We start from the raw sequence: 15430 nt of genomic DNA, 5'->3' as shown, positions 1-15430 counted from the left end.
ACATTCTTTTTAATGTGACTATATCACATAATAGTTGTGACAAGTGTAAGTATGTCCCATGCAATATCTGTGATTAGTATAACTATGTTCCATATGACTTTTGGGACACACAATAAAAAATGATAGTTTATTTGTTTTTTGTTTGTTTGCTTGTTTTTTTGTTTTGTTTCGCAGTACTATGGTTTGAACTCAGGGCCTACACCTTGAGCCATTCCACCAGCCCTTTTTTCAAGATAGGGTATCCTGAACTATTTGCCAAGACTGGCTTTGAACTGTGATCCTCCTGATCTCTGCCTCCTAAATAGCTAGGATTACAGGCAATGATAGTTTATTTGTAATTTAAATTTAACAGAACATTCTTTATTTTTATTTGCCAAATATGGTAACCTAACTCTAAGACCACCCTTCTTTCTAAAGTGGGATCACCATCACCATGTCCTCATCCTAATCTGTGGAGAGCAAGCAAATTTCATGCAAAGCCTAAACCTGGAAGTTGTCCATATCACTTTTGTTCACGTCCCATTGGCCACAATTAGTCACATGACTACGGTACAGGTGACACTAGGAACCACCGCTGATTAAGTGGCCATATGCTTTGCTGAAAGTCTTGACAAGGGCTCTTAAGGAAAAAGGGAAGAAAGAATACAGAGGAGAAATCAGAAGTGTCAGCCAGCCTCAGCAATAGATGAATAGACTGAGGCTCAGTGATTTAGAGAACAAGCCTAAAGTGATGTTGCTGTTAAATGTCAGTCAGTTCTTGAACCCAGGTACTACAATTTTCAGTACAGAACTCTTTCCAACAAATATCTTATGCATTAGAGGATTACACTTTGATCTTCTTGGGAAGTAGAAGATGCAATAATTAAGCTAATGGCTTTCAAATTACACCTTGATTTAATCCCAGTTCCATCATCTTGCAGAAGTAATTTACTTCAAACTTTTTTTAGGGAGGGGGGATGGGGGGGCTCTTTTTTCATCTTTAAATGGGGATAGCAATGTTGACCTGAGGGTTATTCTGCAGGAAAATGAGCTGATGCACGCAGATGACTAATCAAAATGCCTGACGTATAGAATGTGTTCAAGTTAGAAGCTGTTGATGTTAGTATTGTTGCTGTCAGCTTTGGTTTAGGTCTTCATAGCACTGGTCCTAGATGTCAGAGTGAAAGGGTGAGGTGGCCTTCCTGGCTGCTTCAGGGTGCCATTGGCTCAGTAGAGGCAGGGCTGGTTCTTCCTGATCTTTTCCAACTGTGCTTGGCCCTGTTTTTCACCAAGGCCCCATGGAACTTCCAAGCTTGGCGTATGGAAGAATAGAGTGCAAGAGGTCTGGGGAACATTGCCAGCAAAGTGCTGCTTCCCCACTTAAATTAATTTTACATGTGGCCCAGTCTGTCTCTGGTCTGTAATTTGCTCATTCATTCTATTGTAAAATAAATATTTAATGGATGTCCACCCCAGTGCCAATTTCTGAGTGTGCTATGGGACTGTCCATCCATGTCTCAAAATCCAGTTGTGAAAAACGTCCATACAGTCTCCACAAGCAACTCCCCAGTCACGAAGATAACTCATCTACCCCCTGGCAGGTGAAATGTGTGGGATGTGTTGCTTTTATCATTGTCATTCTCTTGCCTCTGTTAATTCAGTGACATCAGAAGATCTATTTCTATATCACACTTTTGATTTACTTTGCAATCAGGGAACAGTATTTCTTTAGTTGTCCCCGTGTTTTAATCCTCTGATACTCTGTAAAAGTGATTTGCTTCCAGAAGAGCAGTCAGTCTGAGGCTCGGTTGTTGCTACCTATCATATGAGCGCTTCCACAAACGCCAGTTGGAGGGTTTCTAAATACTCCAGCTGCCACTCACGTTTGTCGTTTGGCCTCTCGACAATAGGCGCTTGTGCTCACTTTGTGCAGGAGCGTTTTGCAGGAGGTGCTGGCATTCATAGCTTCCATTCTGCTCAGAGGGATTGTAGGCTCTCTTTTTCAATTTTGAGGTTACAAAGAGCCTTAAGTTTAATGCATGGACTTTCCCTTTCCACCCCCAGCCATTTCAATGGTCTTCATTGTAAGCTATACATATATTACAAGTATTTAAAGTCATATTTGGGCTTTGAACGTTTCTGATGCACTGGATGCTATCCTTTTATCTTGTAAACTGTAAATATGCATTAGCACAAATGAAAGTAAACTTAAGAGCCATTTCAGGCTGCAGAGCACAGTTAGAGGACAGATGGACTAACCAAGTCTCCTGCCATCCACTTCAGCAAGAACAACTCAGCAACAGTGAAGATACCAGAGGAGCAGGTTCATCAAGAGACTATAGAACATAGCCCAGATTCTGGAGTAAGCTTAGATCTATAGGCCTAGGAGAAAAGAGAAAAGAGAAGAGAAACTGACTTCTAAGTAACTTTTATTTTGTAAGAAATAATTTGCCCTGGCATCCTAGTACTAAGCTTTATGAACTGTTCTGTGTACTATCACCATATTTTATTGATAAACATGGAAATGTTTTGTAAAACTAGGACAAAAAAGTTGTTGACTAAAATGTTGCTTAAAAACTTGGTTGGGGCTGGGAGTGTAGCTCAAGCCATAGAGTGCTTGCCTAGCAAGCATGAGGCCCTGGGTTCAATTCCCAGTACCACAGAAAACAAAGAAAATCCCCAAACTTGATCTAGGTATTCTTTCCCTGGATGGTAGTTATTCTATAGTGTTAAATCTATTTTGGTAACTCGGATTTCATTTAAGTGGTGGGAAATTTCAGATATTCTTTTCTCCTCCAAAAATAGACACAAAAATCTGTTCCTAACTGTTATAATAATGAGAATTGAAGTGCTTTGATAAATTGTTCCCACCTCAATGGAATTTCTGCCTTTGACATTGAGGCTAACTGCTGTGAGAGCCAGATGGTATTGCAATGCCTTAGATTACTGGATCCCAGCAAGTTCTGGCAATCGTGCAACTGCATTCTGAAACTTCTCCACTTTCACACTTGTTCCTGAGACGCTGGTCTGCAAGCATCCATCATGCAGTAGGTGTTCTTATTAAGCTGATGAGAAGCCAGGAGCCTTTTCCATTCCCAGGGACTATCACATTGTGTGAAGCTTTACAGGTTTCATCTAGATCATCCAAGGGGAGTAAAGGTTGCTTGAGCCCTTTTCATTTATCAAGTCTTTCTCCTAAAGAGAAATGACGTACAATTGCTAAAGAATTCTTACTTGTTTGATCAGACTTTTCCATCTTCTTTGTGTCCTTCACAGATCTATTAAAAATCACCAACTTGAGAATCAAGTTTGTGAAACTGCATACTTTGGGAGATAACCTTCTGGACTCCAGGATGGAAATCAGAGAGAAGTATTACTATGCAGTTTATGATATGGTGGTTCGAGGGAACTGCTTCTGCTACGGCCATGCCAGTGAGTGCGCCCCTGTGGATGGATTCGATGAAGAGGTGGAAGGAATGGTAAGCACGCCTTCCTTGTGGCTTTCCACTTTACATGACTGGTTCTGAAAGGAAATCCAAACTCATCTTACCTTAAGCTTTGCACACTTTTCAGGGATTTTAGTTTTTCAGACTTATACTTAGCCCTTCACAAGCAACCTTTGGTTGTTGATTGCTAATTTTCTCTTTGAAGACTCTTTTAGACTGGAAGAATGTACAGATTGCTCATTTCATAGACTGAATTAATTTTTGGAATTAATCACTGTAGGCTGTTGCTAAAGTAGACATTTTAGTCACCAAGGATTGAAAAGCTGTCTAAATAATAATTGAATATGCCTTTATATTAGGGAAGATTAAAAACCATAAGCATTTGGTCTTTGTGTTAGAAAGAGCAAATTGATCCCAGACAAAAGAAACTAGAAAATTTAACCCAGATCCATACGATATCATTTAGAGGTCAAATGGAGTTTGCTTTCTTTCTGTCTTTTCTTACTAATTTTATTCCTTTTCCACTTTTATGTTGTGTTTGAAAACGATACATGTTTTGAAAAAAGGGATTTGGGTGATTTGCCAAATGGATAGAGAGGGATAAGGGATTCTACTCTCACTTAGTTCAGTGGTTTCTTACAGACCCTTAGGATTTTAATGCCAGACAGAATTCCAGAGATCACCTAAGCCAACTGTCCTGACCCAGGATTAAGTAATTTGCTAAAAAGTCCTAAGTGGGTTACTAGCAGGTGGGCTTTCAAATCCAGCACCCCTGCCTCTGCCCCAGGGCTCCTTTCATTACCTACAGGCCTCCCTTGGTGGTGGGTGAGCTTTGCTTAGTTGCTGTCTGTCTGCCCATCCAAAACTCATCCATACCCTTTACTCCAGTTGCAGAAACAACTCAGATTTTTAACAGAGGCTGAAGGGAGGAATATGTCTGTAATCTTACCAATCATCTTTCTGAGAATGCAAGGTAGATTGTATTTAGTTCCTGTGTAACAAACCCATGTGGCCTATGTGCCACGCTCACAGTGTCAGAGGATGGTGTCCTGCTAATTCAGATGCTGCTGAGTCCTGTGGCATGGGCTTTTTCACCCTGAATATATAACTACTTGGTAATGAGAGGATTTTTAATCCTGAGCTAACTGCACTCCTGTCAAGATGGGAGCAGAAGAGGAGGGACCTATCTGTTTTATTCCTGAATTCTGTTCTGTAGAAACCAGAGTTGAGATGACCTGCCTGTGTGCGTGCATGTTTGGTGAGCAGAAATAACATCATTCACGTGCCTCAGATCTAAGCATGCCTCACAGTGAAACACGTGGCGAATAGTGTGTCCTGGGTCCTTCCTAAGGCAAATTAATTTGTGTCTTCTTCTGAGATTTTATATTTCCTTACTTGAAGGAAAACAAAATAAATGTTGGTAGTGGGTACTTAAAGTTTTTTTTCGGTTGAAAAAAAATTTTAGCAACTGGGAATGTCTCAGTGGCAGAGCATTTACCTGGCATGCACTGGACCCTGGGTTTGATCCCCAGCACTGCACCATGCCAAAAGTAAAAAACAAAATCAGCAAGAAAACAACCTTTAAACAGAAATAGGTAGCTGGCCTAGTAGTAGAACTTGTGGTAATATGAGTTGGTTCCCAGATGGTGTATATGCATTTAATTCTTCATTGTGACTTCTATAGGTTTCCATTATAGTACACATTAAAAAAAAATTCTTAAATACTTTTTAAAAAAATATTATGTAACTAATTTTTTCATTTGGGTTTTCTCGTGGATACTCAAACATTTTATTGAGGATTCACTATATAATAAGAACTGTTCTAGAAATGGGGAGTGATTAGAGCCATCAACAAAATAAAGAAGCTTGCTAGAGGAGGGAGAAAATAAAAACAAAGAAGCCCTCATGTGGTGAGCTGCAGATGCATATGGAAAGGGGATTCTATCTTCTGTCGGCTGTGGAGGAAGTGTGCATGCCTGTTACTTCCTTTGCTCCGTCCTGATTCTGTAACTTTCAAGGTACATGGACACTGTATGTGCCGGCATAATACCAAGGGCTTAAACTGTGAACTGTGCATGGATTTCTACCACGACTTACCTTGGAGACCAGCTGAAGGTCGAAACAGCAATGCCTGCAAAAGTAAGTTGGCAGAGGGGACATTTGGAATCAGTGAGGACTTGGCACCCATCTTCTGCTTAGCCCTAACGGCGTACCATTCACTAAGGGAAGAAAAGTTACTCCCCTTCTTCCAGCTTCACCTGGGTACTGCTAGGAGGCCAACCATAAGCCTTCAGTTAAATTAACAAAAATTAATATTTACTGAGCAGCACCTATGTGTTTGGCTCCAACCCAAGAAGACTGAGATGTTGTCCTTGACATTGTATCTGTTTTTAAGTCAAGATAATAATGAGGAAAAACAAGAGGAAAATCCAGCCTGGTGTATCATTAAAGTCTAAGGGATATGGAGTAGGGTTTTTGGCCTCCTTTCTATGCCCACCTAGCTGTGGCCCCTGGCACATTGCCTTCCCTCCTTCCCTTCTAGCATTATTCTGGACAGAGGTGTACAGTAGTGTGAACCACCGCCTTCTCTCCACTCCGATGAGAGCACCTACCTCTGCCTCCACTGGGAGGCAGAAGTTCAGAAACCAGTGAGAGCCGGAGTGACCAAGGCTTTATGAGCAAGTGAAGCAGTTGGCCTTGATGGCTTCTTAAGGTGGCCTAAGGAGAGAGAGGGAAGTGGTAAGGTGCTGTTAAGATGCAGTCACTCTGCCTCTGCAGATGGCCTGTTGCAGGGGATAGATAAGGGAGGAAGCTAAGTATATAGAACTCCACATGCACCAGGTTGAGTTAAGTGTCACTGGGAGCAGATAAGAGGAATTGGTGTGCATTACTGAGCATGACAGCAAGATGCTTGAAGCTGGGTCAGACTTAATATGACTCTACAGAAAAGCCACAGTGGAGAAAAGCTACTCCTGAGAAGGCCCACTGGATAGCTGTTAACCATATCTTTGTTCTCATCAAAGACCCTGGCCTACTGTGGTGGTGGGAACGGAGAGGAGGGCAATCCGTCTCTCAGGCCATGTTCTTCAAAGTAGGGGGCCCAGGCAGGCACTCGCAGGAATGTGTCACCAGAATGTCCTTCAGGATAATGGAAAGTACTTCCATCCACTCCCACCCTGAGTGGGACCTAAAGGCACCCTCAGTGGAATTGTGTCTTTCCCCCTGTGTTAGTCACTTTTTCTTACTGGGAAAAAACACCTGAGCAAATCAATCTAAAGGAGGAAAGATTTAGTTTGGCTTATGGTTTCAGAGCTTTTAGTGCAGGGACACTGGGCTCTATTGTTTTTAGGCGTGTGGCAAAGCAGAAACATCATGGCAGAAGAGGATGGTAGAAGAAAGCTGCTCACTTCATGGTGGCCAGAAAGCAAAGAGACACAGACATGAAGGGTTGGGGGAGACAAGGTACACTCTTCAAAATGTCCACAGTGACCTACTTCCTTCAGCTAGGCCCCATCTCCTGCTTTCTACCACCTCCCAAATCATGATGTCAAATTATGAGTCCATCAGTGGATCAATCTCTGATGAGGCTAAAGTTTTCATGATCCATTACTTCTAAAAGCCCATCCCTGGTAACCAAGTCTTCAACACATGAGGCTTTTGAGGGGACCTTTCACACCTAACCCACAACACCCCTCGATCTTCCATTGTTTGGGAACTTAACCCAAGAGTTCTCTATTCTTTATAGCTCATTCTCTTTCACAGATAATTGTGTTTATTTTTTGGAATTCACATTTTTAAGGTTTCCAGCCAGACTTAGGGTTTAACCAGTGTCATCAGTAGATGTATCCTTTTTCACCATAAGGGCCTTGTGTCTGAATTTAGTCCCTGTTTGCCAAGTGAGCTTCCTTCCTACCAGCCTCATTCTCCATAGGTAAATAGATTTAAAAGTCTTTTTTAAATTGGTCTTGTCACACAGAGTGTAACTGCAATGAACATTCCAGCTCATGCCACTTTGACATGGCGGTATTTCTGGCCACTGGGAATGTCAGCGGAGGAGTATGTGATGACTGTCAGCACAACACCATGGGGCGCAGCTGTGAGCAGTGCAAACCTTTCTACTTCCAACACCCAGAGAGGGACATCCGAGACCCTAACCTCTGTGAAAGTATGTTGGGAAGAGTCACATGTGGGATCTACTTATGGTTGCTTGTCACAGGAAATAGTAGTCAACACTCTAATCGCAGAGCTCAAAGTTGGAGCAGCAAACCTGGCGTTATTAGTTGCTGACTTCTGTGCCAGGAGAGAAATTTGCTTGCTTACTGAGCCTTCAGTTAGTTTTTATGAGATTTAGGGGGTGAAAGGTAACATGTATTTATACACACACTCAGCGTGTTTCCTGGTACATTTAACCTGGTGCTTTTCTTCTCAGAATGTACATGTGACCCAGCTGGTTCTCAGAATGGGGGAATCTGTGATGGTTACACCGATTTTTCTGCTGGTCTCATCGCTGGTCAGTGTCGGTGTAAACTGCACGTGGAAGGAGAGCATTGTGATATTTGCAAAGAGGGCTTCTATGACTTAAGTGTGGAAGATCCATTTGGTTGTAAATGTGAGTCTGTTTGGTACAAAGTTTGGGAGTTCAGTGTCCAAAATTCCCATTGTAATTTGTTAACCACTGCTTTGGACTCACGTAGTTTCTTTCTTTGCTTCATTTTGTCTTTAATAAAGCTTGTGCCTGTAATCCTCTGGGAACGATTCCTGGTGGGAATCCTTGCAATGCTGAGACTGGCTACTGCTACTGTAAGCGTTTGGTGACAGGACAGCGTTGTGACCAGTGTCTGGTAGGTAATCCTAATCCTGGGGCATAAGTAGTTTGTGAATACAGCTGTTAAATAGAGAATGCTTTTCCTAGTCGTGGGTTCTGCCATCACCTTTATGTATTAATGTTGACAGACTCAAGAAGAAAATTCACAAAATAGGAATCACTAGTGAATAATTTGACAAAATGTTTACCATTAGAATCATGAAGTAGAATCACAGACAGATTTACAACAGGTTTTAAAATGAGAGGTGGTTATTAGTGAGGACTTAGGTGCTAATACTCATTTGCTATTCGATTGAAATGCAGAATGGTCCATCCTCTGAAAAGCATTCCAATGATATCTTGGTGGGGAGCGGGGCGCTGGTAGAAATGTTTAACCCCTGGTTCAGTCATGCCACGTCTCGGAATCTTAACTAATGAAGTCATCAGACGTCTTCCCTCAGAGGACTCATTGCAAATTTATTAATCACGGCAGGAGACTTGGCAGCAACAGTGGGAAAATAGTTAAGTAAATTTGGGGACTTCATTTAATGTAATACGCCTACTGTTGAAAATAACACCAAAATGAGGAAATGCTGTTAAATTAAAAAAAAATAAGTGTGATAATGCCTTGGTTATGTAGGGAGGAAAAAAAAACTCATCAAGACAAACAAAATCTGGAAGAAAATACATCAAAAAGTTCAGTTAATGATTGAGGTGCTGGGGATTGAACCCAGGGCCTCAGACATGCTAGGCAAGTGCTCTACCACTGAGCACTTCCCCATACTCCTGAATGGAGTAATTATGAGGACAGATAAAAAGTTATTCTGTATCTTCTATGACATTCTTATATTGCTTTTGTAATTTGGGGGACCTACTGATCCCATACATATTTATGCTTATGACCATTTGTATATAGTCCTGATAGATTCTTAAGTAGATTTCCAGAAGTCTGCTTTAAATTGGGGAGCCTGTTTTCATCTCATTCATCCCCCACCCCCTTTATTGGCGGAACTGGGAGTTTGAACTCAGGGCCTCACACTTGCCTACTGCTCAAGCCAAGCCTCCAGCCTATCTCTTCATTTTTGAGGCACTGTCCCATTTTGAGATATTGTCCCATTTCTTATTTCCATTTTTAATGCTCCCAAGACTTGATGATCTCATTACCTTTCATTTGTGAGAGTGGCCCTACCTTATGCTGTGTTTCCATCCTGCATAGCATAGGTAAATCCTTGAAGGGCTTTCCTTGTGGGATTTCTAACAGACTAAACTGAGGGAAAATTGAAAGGCCTGCCAAATACTTGCTGTAACTCTCTCACTGCCAGAGTAATGAGTAAAAAAAATTAATGTCTGTACTGCTAGCTCATATTAATTGTTTGGAGTAGGACAAAGAAAGTAGTCATTGGTCTGGCGTTGTCATATTGTGCACCACCCTCTGACTTGGGTGACCTTCCACTTGGGTTTCTTTATTTCAGAATATTCCTCCCATATGTGGGCTTTCTGCTTTCACAGTGAAAAGAAACATTTGGAACAACCAAAATGCGCCATGACTTGTTCATTGCCAAGTAGCTTGTGTAATGGCGGAACCACCTTTAAGATGTTAAATCTTTTGTTCTGCAGCCACAGCATTGGGGCTTAAGCAATGATTTGGATGGCTGTCGACCTTGTGACTGTGACACTGGAGGAGCATTAAACAATAGGTGAGCGGAGCTTCACTTACGCTTCTCAGCCCAGTCACTGAGGCATCTAGAAGTCTGAAGTTGTCGACTCTTAAGAACATGTGCAAAATAGATTCATCTTTGGTTGATAGCTGGTAATCATTTGTACTTATGGTGTCGATGGAAACATTGATGAAGATTATTTTCATTTTGAGGGTTAGCTTTGAAATGTCCTAGTGTGTTTATATTTCTTGAGTTTTATAGTGATGTTACTTGTTTTTGTACTTTTACTTTTCACTATATTTTTTAAATTATAGATGCTACCTATACCCATAGTTTTAAAAAAGTAATTCAGACAGTTCATATCAGTATAAAATGAACAGTAAAAATGTTTCTTTTCCTGTTCTCTTTCCCAGGTTTTTTTGTAGGCACTGCCTTATATCTCTCTAGAAATTAATAATAGAGTTCTATATACCTATCAGAAACTAACATTTTCTCATTTCTTTTTAAATGACATGCTAGGTTTTATCTATTTATTTTTTAACAGATGAGTTCAAAGGAAAAACAACCCACAGTTTTCCTCCTACCTTTACTCATGGTTTTAAAAAGAAAGAAATGTAATGTTCTGAAACATGCTCATTTCATCTGTAGAACCTCTTCCTTTCAGCCTGTACTCATCTGCCTCTTTCTTTTCAATAGCATTTTTGGTGTTCTGTCATGTGGAAGTGCCGTGATTTATTTGACCACATTCATCTGGTTTGCTTTTTAAAAATGTTTCCATGACTGTCCTTGTAGCTGCATCTTGATGAATGTTTGTTGATATCTCTATGGACCAGGCTACCTTCAGGGAGCTGCTAAGTCAAAGTATATGCAAAATATATACAAAATACATTTTGTATTTAATAGAGAATGTCAGATTGTTCCAGACTATTCTGGTTGATTTTTCTTCCAAAGGATTATAAAAACACGTTTCTCCCATCCCCAGCAGCAGCTGGTATCATCAAATATTTTATTTTTCACCAGCCTAACAGATGGAAAGCGGACTCTCATTTTGATTTCTGTGCAGAATCTTTTCATTTCCTTCAGTTTTTTACGTCTTCCAAATTTTTAGTTAAATATGCTAGTATTCCCTGAATAGAGGAAACATGCAGCTCAACTGAAAATCACCCTCGTTCACAAGATGCTGTGTGTAGGAGTATGATTAACCACCTTTGGGTCCACGAGAACTTTGGTCTCTGTTGCTGGATCAGAGTCAGAACATCTGGTAAAGACAGCGTAAGTGACTGAAGAACATTGACAGCTGTTTCCTTGTCCTGAATCATTCCCAAGAGAACATGCTGGATTGATTGAGCAAGCTTTGTGTGCTCAGAAACTGACTGTCTTACAAGAGTATTTCCCAACTCCATAGTAGTCTGCTGGGAAGAAAGGAGATTTTAGGTCGCAAGAACATGTTCCATTTGGCCTCTTTATTTGGGTTTGTTCTGTTCCAGATTGTCCTGGAGACTTAGTACAGCCTGTAGCCTCTGGAACTCCAGAGAGAATTTCTGTTCTTAGAAAACTGCTGAAGGGAGGCAGCTAGGATAATTCCATAAAAGCAGGGAAGAAAGGCACACTGCTGTCTGCATATGGAATCCCTTTCCTGCCTTTCCTTTGTGACTCCCAGAGCACTCTTTGATTCCTCCATTCGGAGCTGTCATCACCCCTAAGTCCATCTTGATTAGATGGAAATGGCGTACATAATTCCCTAAATCATGTCATAAACTGAGGAGTGTCCGGTGTTCCTTTACCCTAAGTGGTTTCTGTTTCTTATACTCCCTTCCTCTTTTTCTCTGTTCCACACATATTTCTTTTCTCTGTGTCCACCCACACATAGCCTCTGGCTTACCTTCTAGTCTTTCCTGCAAAAACTTACAAAGATCAGAATATGTTAATCAAAAGACTTTGTGAAGCAAAATTTTTTAGTAAAAACCTTAAAGCAAGCAGTCGGCCGATTGTTCTAGCATGAGACACCCATACTTGGTAAAGAAAAAAAGCTGTTGAAGATGCCTTCCAGTCCTGTGACTACAGTGTCCAAAATGTTCCTTTTTAACATTGCTTCCTCCAAGAGGAATTTCTCTAGGAGTTCCTTAGGCCTGTCCCGTAAATGCAGCAGTACACTGTGGCCCATCAATGGTACTCTGGAAATCCTTGCTGGATGATTGATAGGGAGATTGGAGGATCGTAGTTTAAGGCCAGCCCACGTCAAAGCAGGAGACCCTAGCAAAGCAAACTAAGGCAAAAAGGGCTGGTAGCATGGCGCTGAAGTGCTAGAGCACATGCTTAGCAAGCACAATGCTCTGGGTTCAAATCCCAGTACTACCAAGGAAAAAACAAAAAAGAGAAATTTCGTATAGTGAACCAAACAGATTTTTGGTTGTAAAGTAAAAGCTTAGTAATCCATGTCTATTATATTGATAGCTCATTTGAATTATTGAATATGGAAAGAAGAAAGACCTAATAATTTAAATAATGTAATTCAAGCTAGGTTAATGAATTTTTTTGCCTAGATTGCCTGCTTTAGTGAATAAATAAGAATCGGTGGCATGGTTGCTAGGGTAACAGTATTTCTAAATGTTTACAAACATTGAACTATATTAACATCTTCATAGCATCCTTCAGAATTAGTTATCAACTACGTTTAGGGCCTTCCTGTCTGGCTTGCAGCCCACTACTCTTTGGAAGGCTCGTCCCTCCTACCCTGAAGTTCTCACCCTCTCCTGGTGCTCGGTTACACGTTGCTCTGCATCTCTTTAAGCCCCGACTTTATTCAGCCTTGTAAAAGTTTTTAGTGTGAAAACGGTCTCTGTAGACAGGGACTGTGTGGTATGTGTTTTTGCACCTCACTTTGCTCCCAGCCCAGAGATGTGTAGGTGCTGAATACATGAGAAGCTACAGTTTATTGACTTTGAAATAAGAGAAGAAGTTAATAGTATATCGAATGATTATGGCTTATCTAACCCTTTGTTAATTGCTGTTGTAGATTTTAAATATTGCTAATTTCTGTACTTATGAGAAATCTGTGTTTTTAAGAAATCTTGGCCTTGACCTATTGGGAAAACATAGGGCCTGTAAAAGTTTTCTTTTGTTGCCATGACAAATTACCATGCTTTAATGACTTAACAACGTACACTCGTTATCTAACAGTTCAGTAGGTCAGACAGTCTCAGTGGACTAAACTCAAAATGTTGATAGGGCTGCGTTGCTTTCCAAAGGCTGTAAGTGAGAATCTGTTTCCTGCTTATTTGGGTTGTTGGTAGAATTCAGCTCCTTGTGGTTGTAGGACGGAGTCCCGTTTTCTTGCTACCTATCATATAACGCTCTCTAGAGGCCACCCACGTTCCTTGGCTCATGGCTCTCCCCCTCCATCTTCAGAACTACCACAGTGGCTCATGTCACAGCTCTAACCCACTTCTCTGCCTGCTTCTCCCACTGATAAGAACTCGTGTGATTAGATTCGGTCTACTCAGAATAATGCACGATAATCTCCCCATTTCAAGATCCTTAACCTTAATCACACCTGCAAAGTCCCTGTGCCACATGAGGTCATGTATCCACAGATTTCAGAGATGAGAATGTAGAAATCTTTGGGCACCAAAATTCTACCTGCTGCAGAGTTTTATTTAATTTGTCTTATGTCATTATGCTACCTCACTGACTCAATCAATTGAATCTGTATTTAAAGTATACCATTTTTATCAAATGCCACTTTTTCTTACTTGAACACAGGAAAGAATAATGACATGGAATCTTTTATCTTCCCATGGAAGAGATAGGATTTGAGCTTGAGTTGCAAAAGCTAAGTGAGATTTGAAAGGTGTGAGATAGGTGGGCAGGGGAGGGGCTTCTAGCTGAGAGGAAAAGGAGGTGCAGGCAGAGATGGGAATGGGTGGAGCATGGAGAAGCTCTGGTCTGATCTCAGCCATCTCTCTTCACATGGTCCTACCTTCCTCTTTGCTTTTGTCATTTCTGTCCTGTCCCTGCCTGACAGAATCCTTAAGCTCCAGGACCTTCCTGAGTCACCTCAATCAGATGAATTGTATCTTCCTCTACACCCAGAGTGCTTTTCTCCTGACTTTCTATAGATAATGACTGCATTTTGATTTATTGTTTGTCTCTACAAGTAAATTGCATGTTCTTTAGGACAAGGCTATCCACCCACCCACCCTTCCCCCCATTTCTCTTCTCCATATTATGTAGCCAGAAATAATGTTCTTATCAAGGAAGAATAAGGATTGGAAGTTGACGATTGACTGAAGTGTGAGGGTATTGGTGCCAGAAAGCACAGCAAATATTTGTTGAGTAAATATTTGTTGAAGAGTATAAGGAGTGTGGCTCCAAAAAGAGAGGCTGTTGTTTTCAGAGGACATTGCAGAGGCTGTGGCAAGCCAGGCAGGCGCACCGTGACTCAATATCAAAGATGCGGAATAACAACTTGAGTTGCAGCAGTGCTGCGGGGAGGCGGGTTGGGCGGTGGTGGGCAGGATGGCCTGGATCGGGGAGGGAGAAAGTTGGACAAGTCAGTGGAGGAAGCAGCTGCAGTAACAGTCGTGAAATGATGACATGTTAGATTAAGAGAGTGGCAGTGGCAAGGAGAAGAGGCTGCTAAGTTGAGAAATATTTTGAAATAAGACTTGACCATTGGGTTAAACAAAGGAGAAGGTTTTATCTCACCTCTACCATGAGAAGAATTTAACAGCTGACAGAAATAGCAGAGGTCAGGGTAAAAGATGACAGTATGGGACATGAATTAGTTTGGAACCTGACAGATGGTCAGGTCATGGAAATGTCCCCTCTGTAGCTGGAAATTCGGAAATGAGCACAACAGAGGCAGGGGTGCAGAGAACTGTAGGGGTGATGACCATCTTCAGCAGGGGCTGACGAGGCCACAAGGATGAGTTCATGAAGCAGTCAGTGTGGACTTGGAGCCCTGCTTCTGAGGGATAACAATTCAACTCTGTCACAGTCACAAAGACTTGGGATCGCAGGGCTGGGTGAAACGAATTTCTTCCTTCTGGTTGTTTGCCTCTCTTATCTCATTTGGAGTTATGCTGCAGGAACAGGAGGCCACCAGAGTCTACTCAGCACCTTCACACTCACCTTCACTGGTTGTCTAATGATTGCTCCTGAAGGAGTTAGTTGTTTTCTTTCTCACTGGTTCATGTTTTGGACATTTGTTTCCTCAGTAAATGTCTGCTGAAGAGGAAAAGATTTTCTTTTGTCCATGTGATGTAATGTCTGATGGCTGAATTTCTAAAAATGGCTGTTGTTGGTGGCCTATGCCAAAAGAGGGATGGGTCCTCTTGGAACAGGCTTTCTTCTCCTGGGAATTGACTAGAAGGATGTTAAGAATGACATGATATACAGGAAGAGGACTCCACAAGACTGACAGAGACCCTTGGGACATTTTAAAGAAACCTGTGAACATTAAGTCTTCTGGGAGTTGCAGCTTGCTTTGGTACTTGATTTCAGATGAATTATAGGATGATGCAAGAAAAAAAAGAAGGAAA

General features: G+C 41.4%; 1 protein-coding gene across 1 annotated transcript in view; it reads left to right on the top strand.

Moving 5' to 3' along the window:
* Lamb1 (laminin subunit beta 1) overlaps positions 1-15430 on the top strand; it is a 68996-nt gene that overhangs the window by 14954 nt on the left and 38612 nt on the right. The window contains exons 8-13 of the mRNA XM_020169259.2: positions 3256-3458; positions 5444-5564; positions 7402-7590; positions 7855-8034; positions 8154-8266; positions 9847-9926. Coding sequence (XP_020024848.2) covers positions 3256-3458; positions 5444-5564; positions 7402-7590; positions 7855-8034; positions 8154-8266; positions 9847-9926 — 886 coding nt within the window. The remainder of the gene's footprint in view (positions 1-3255; positions 3459-5443; positions 5565-7401; positions 7591-7854; positions 8035-8153; positions 8267-9846; positions 9927-15430) is intronic.

Source organism: Castor canadensis, chromosome 2 (genome assembly GCF_047511655.1).
Source record: "Castor canadensis chromosome 2, mCasCan1.hap1v2, whole genome shotgun sequence".
Lineage (NCBI taxonomy): Eukaryota > Metazoa > Chordata > Mammalia > Rodentia > Castoridae > Castor > Castor canadensis.
Note: the sequence above shows the minus strand (reverse complement) of the source record. Positions and strands in the feature narration are given on the sequence as shown.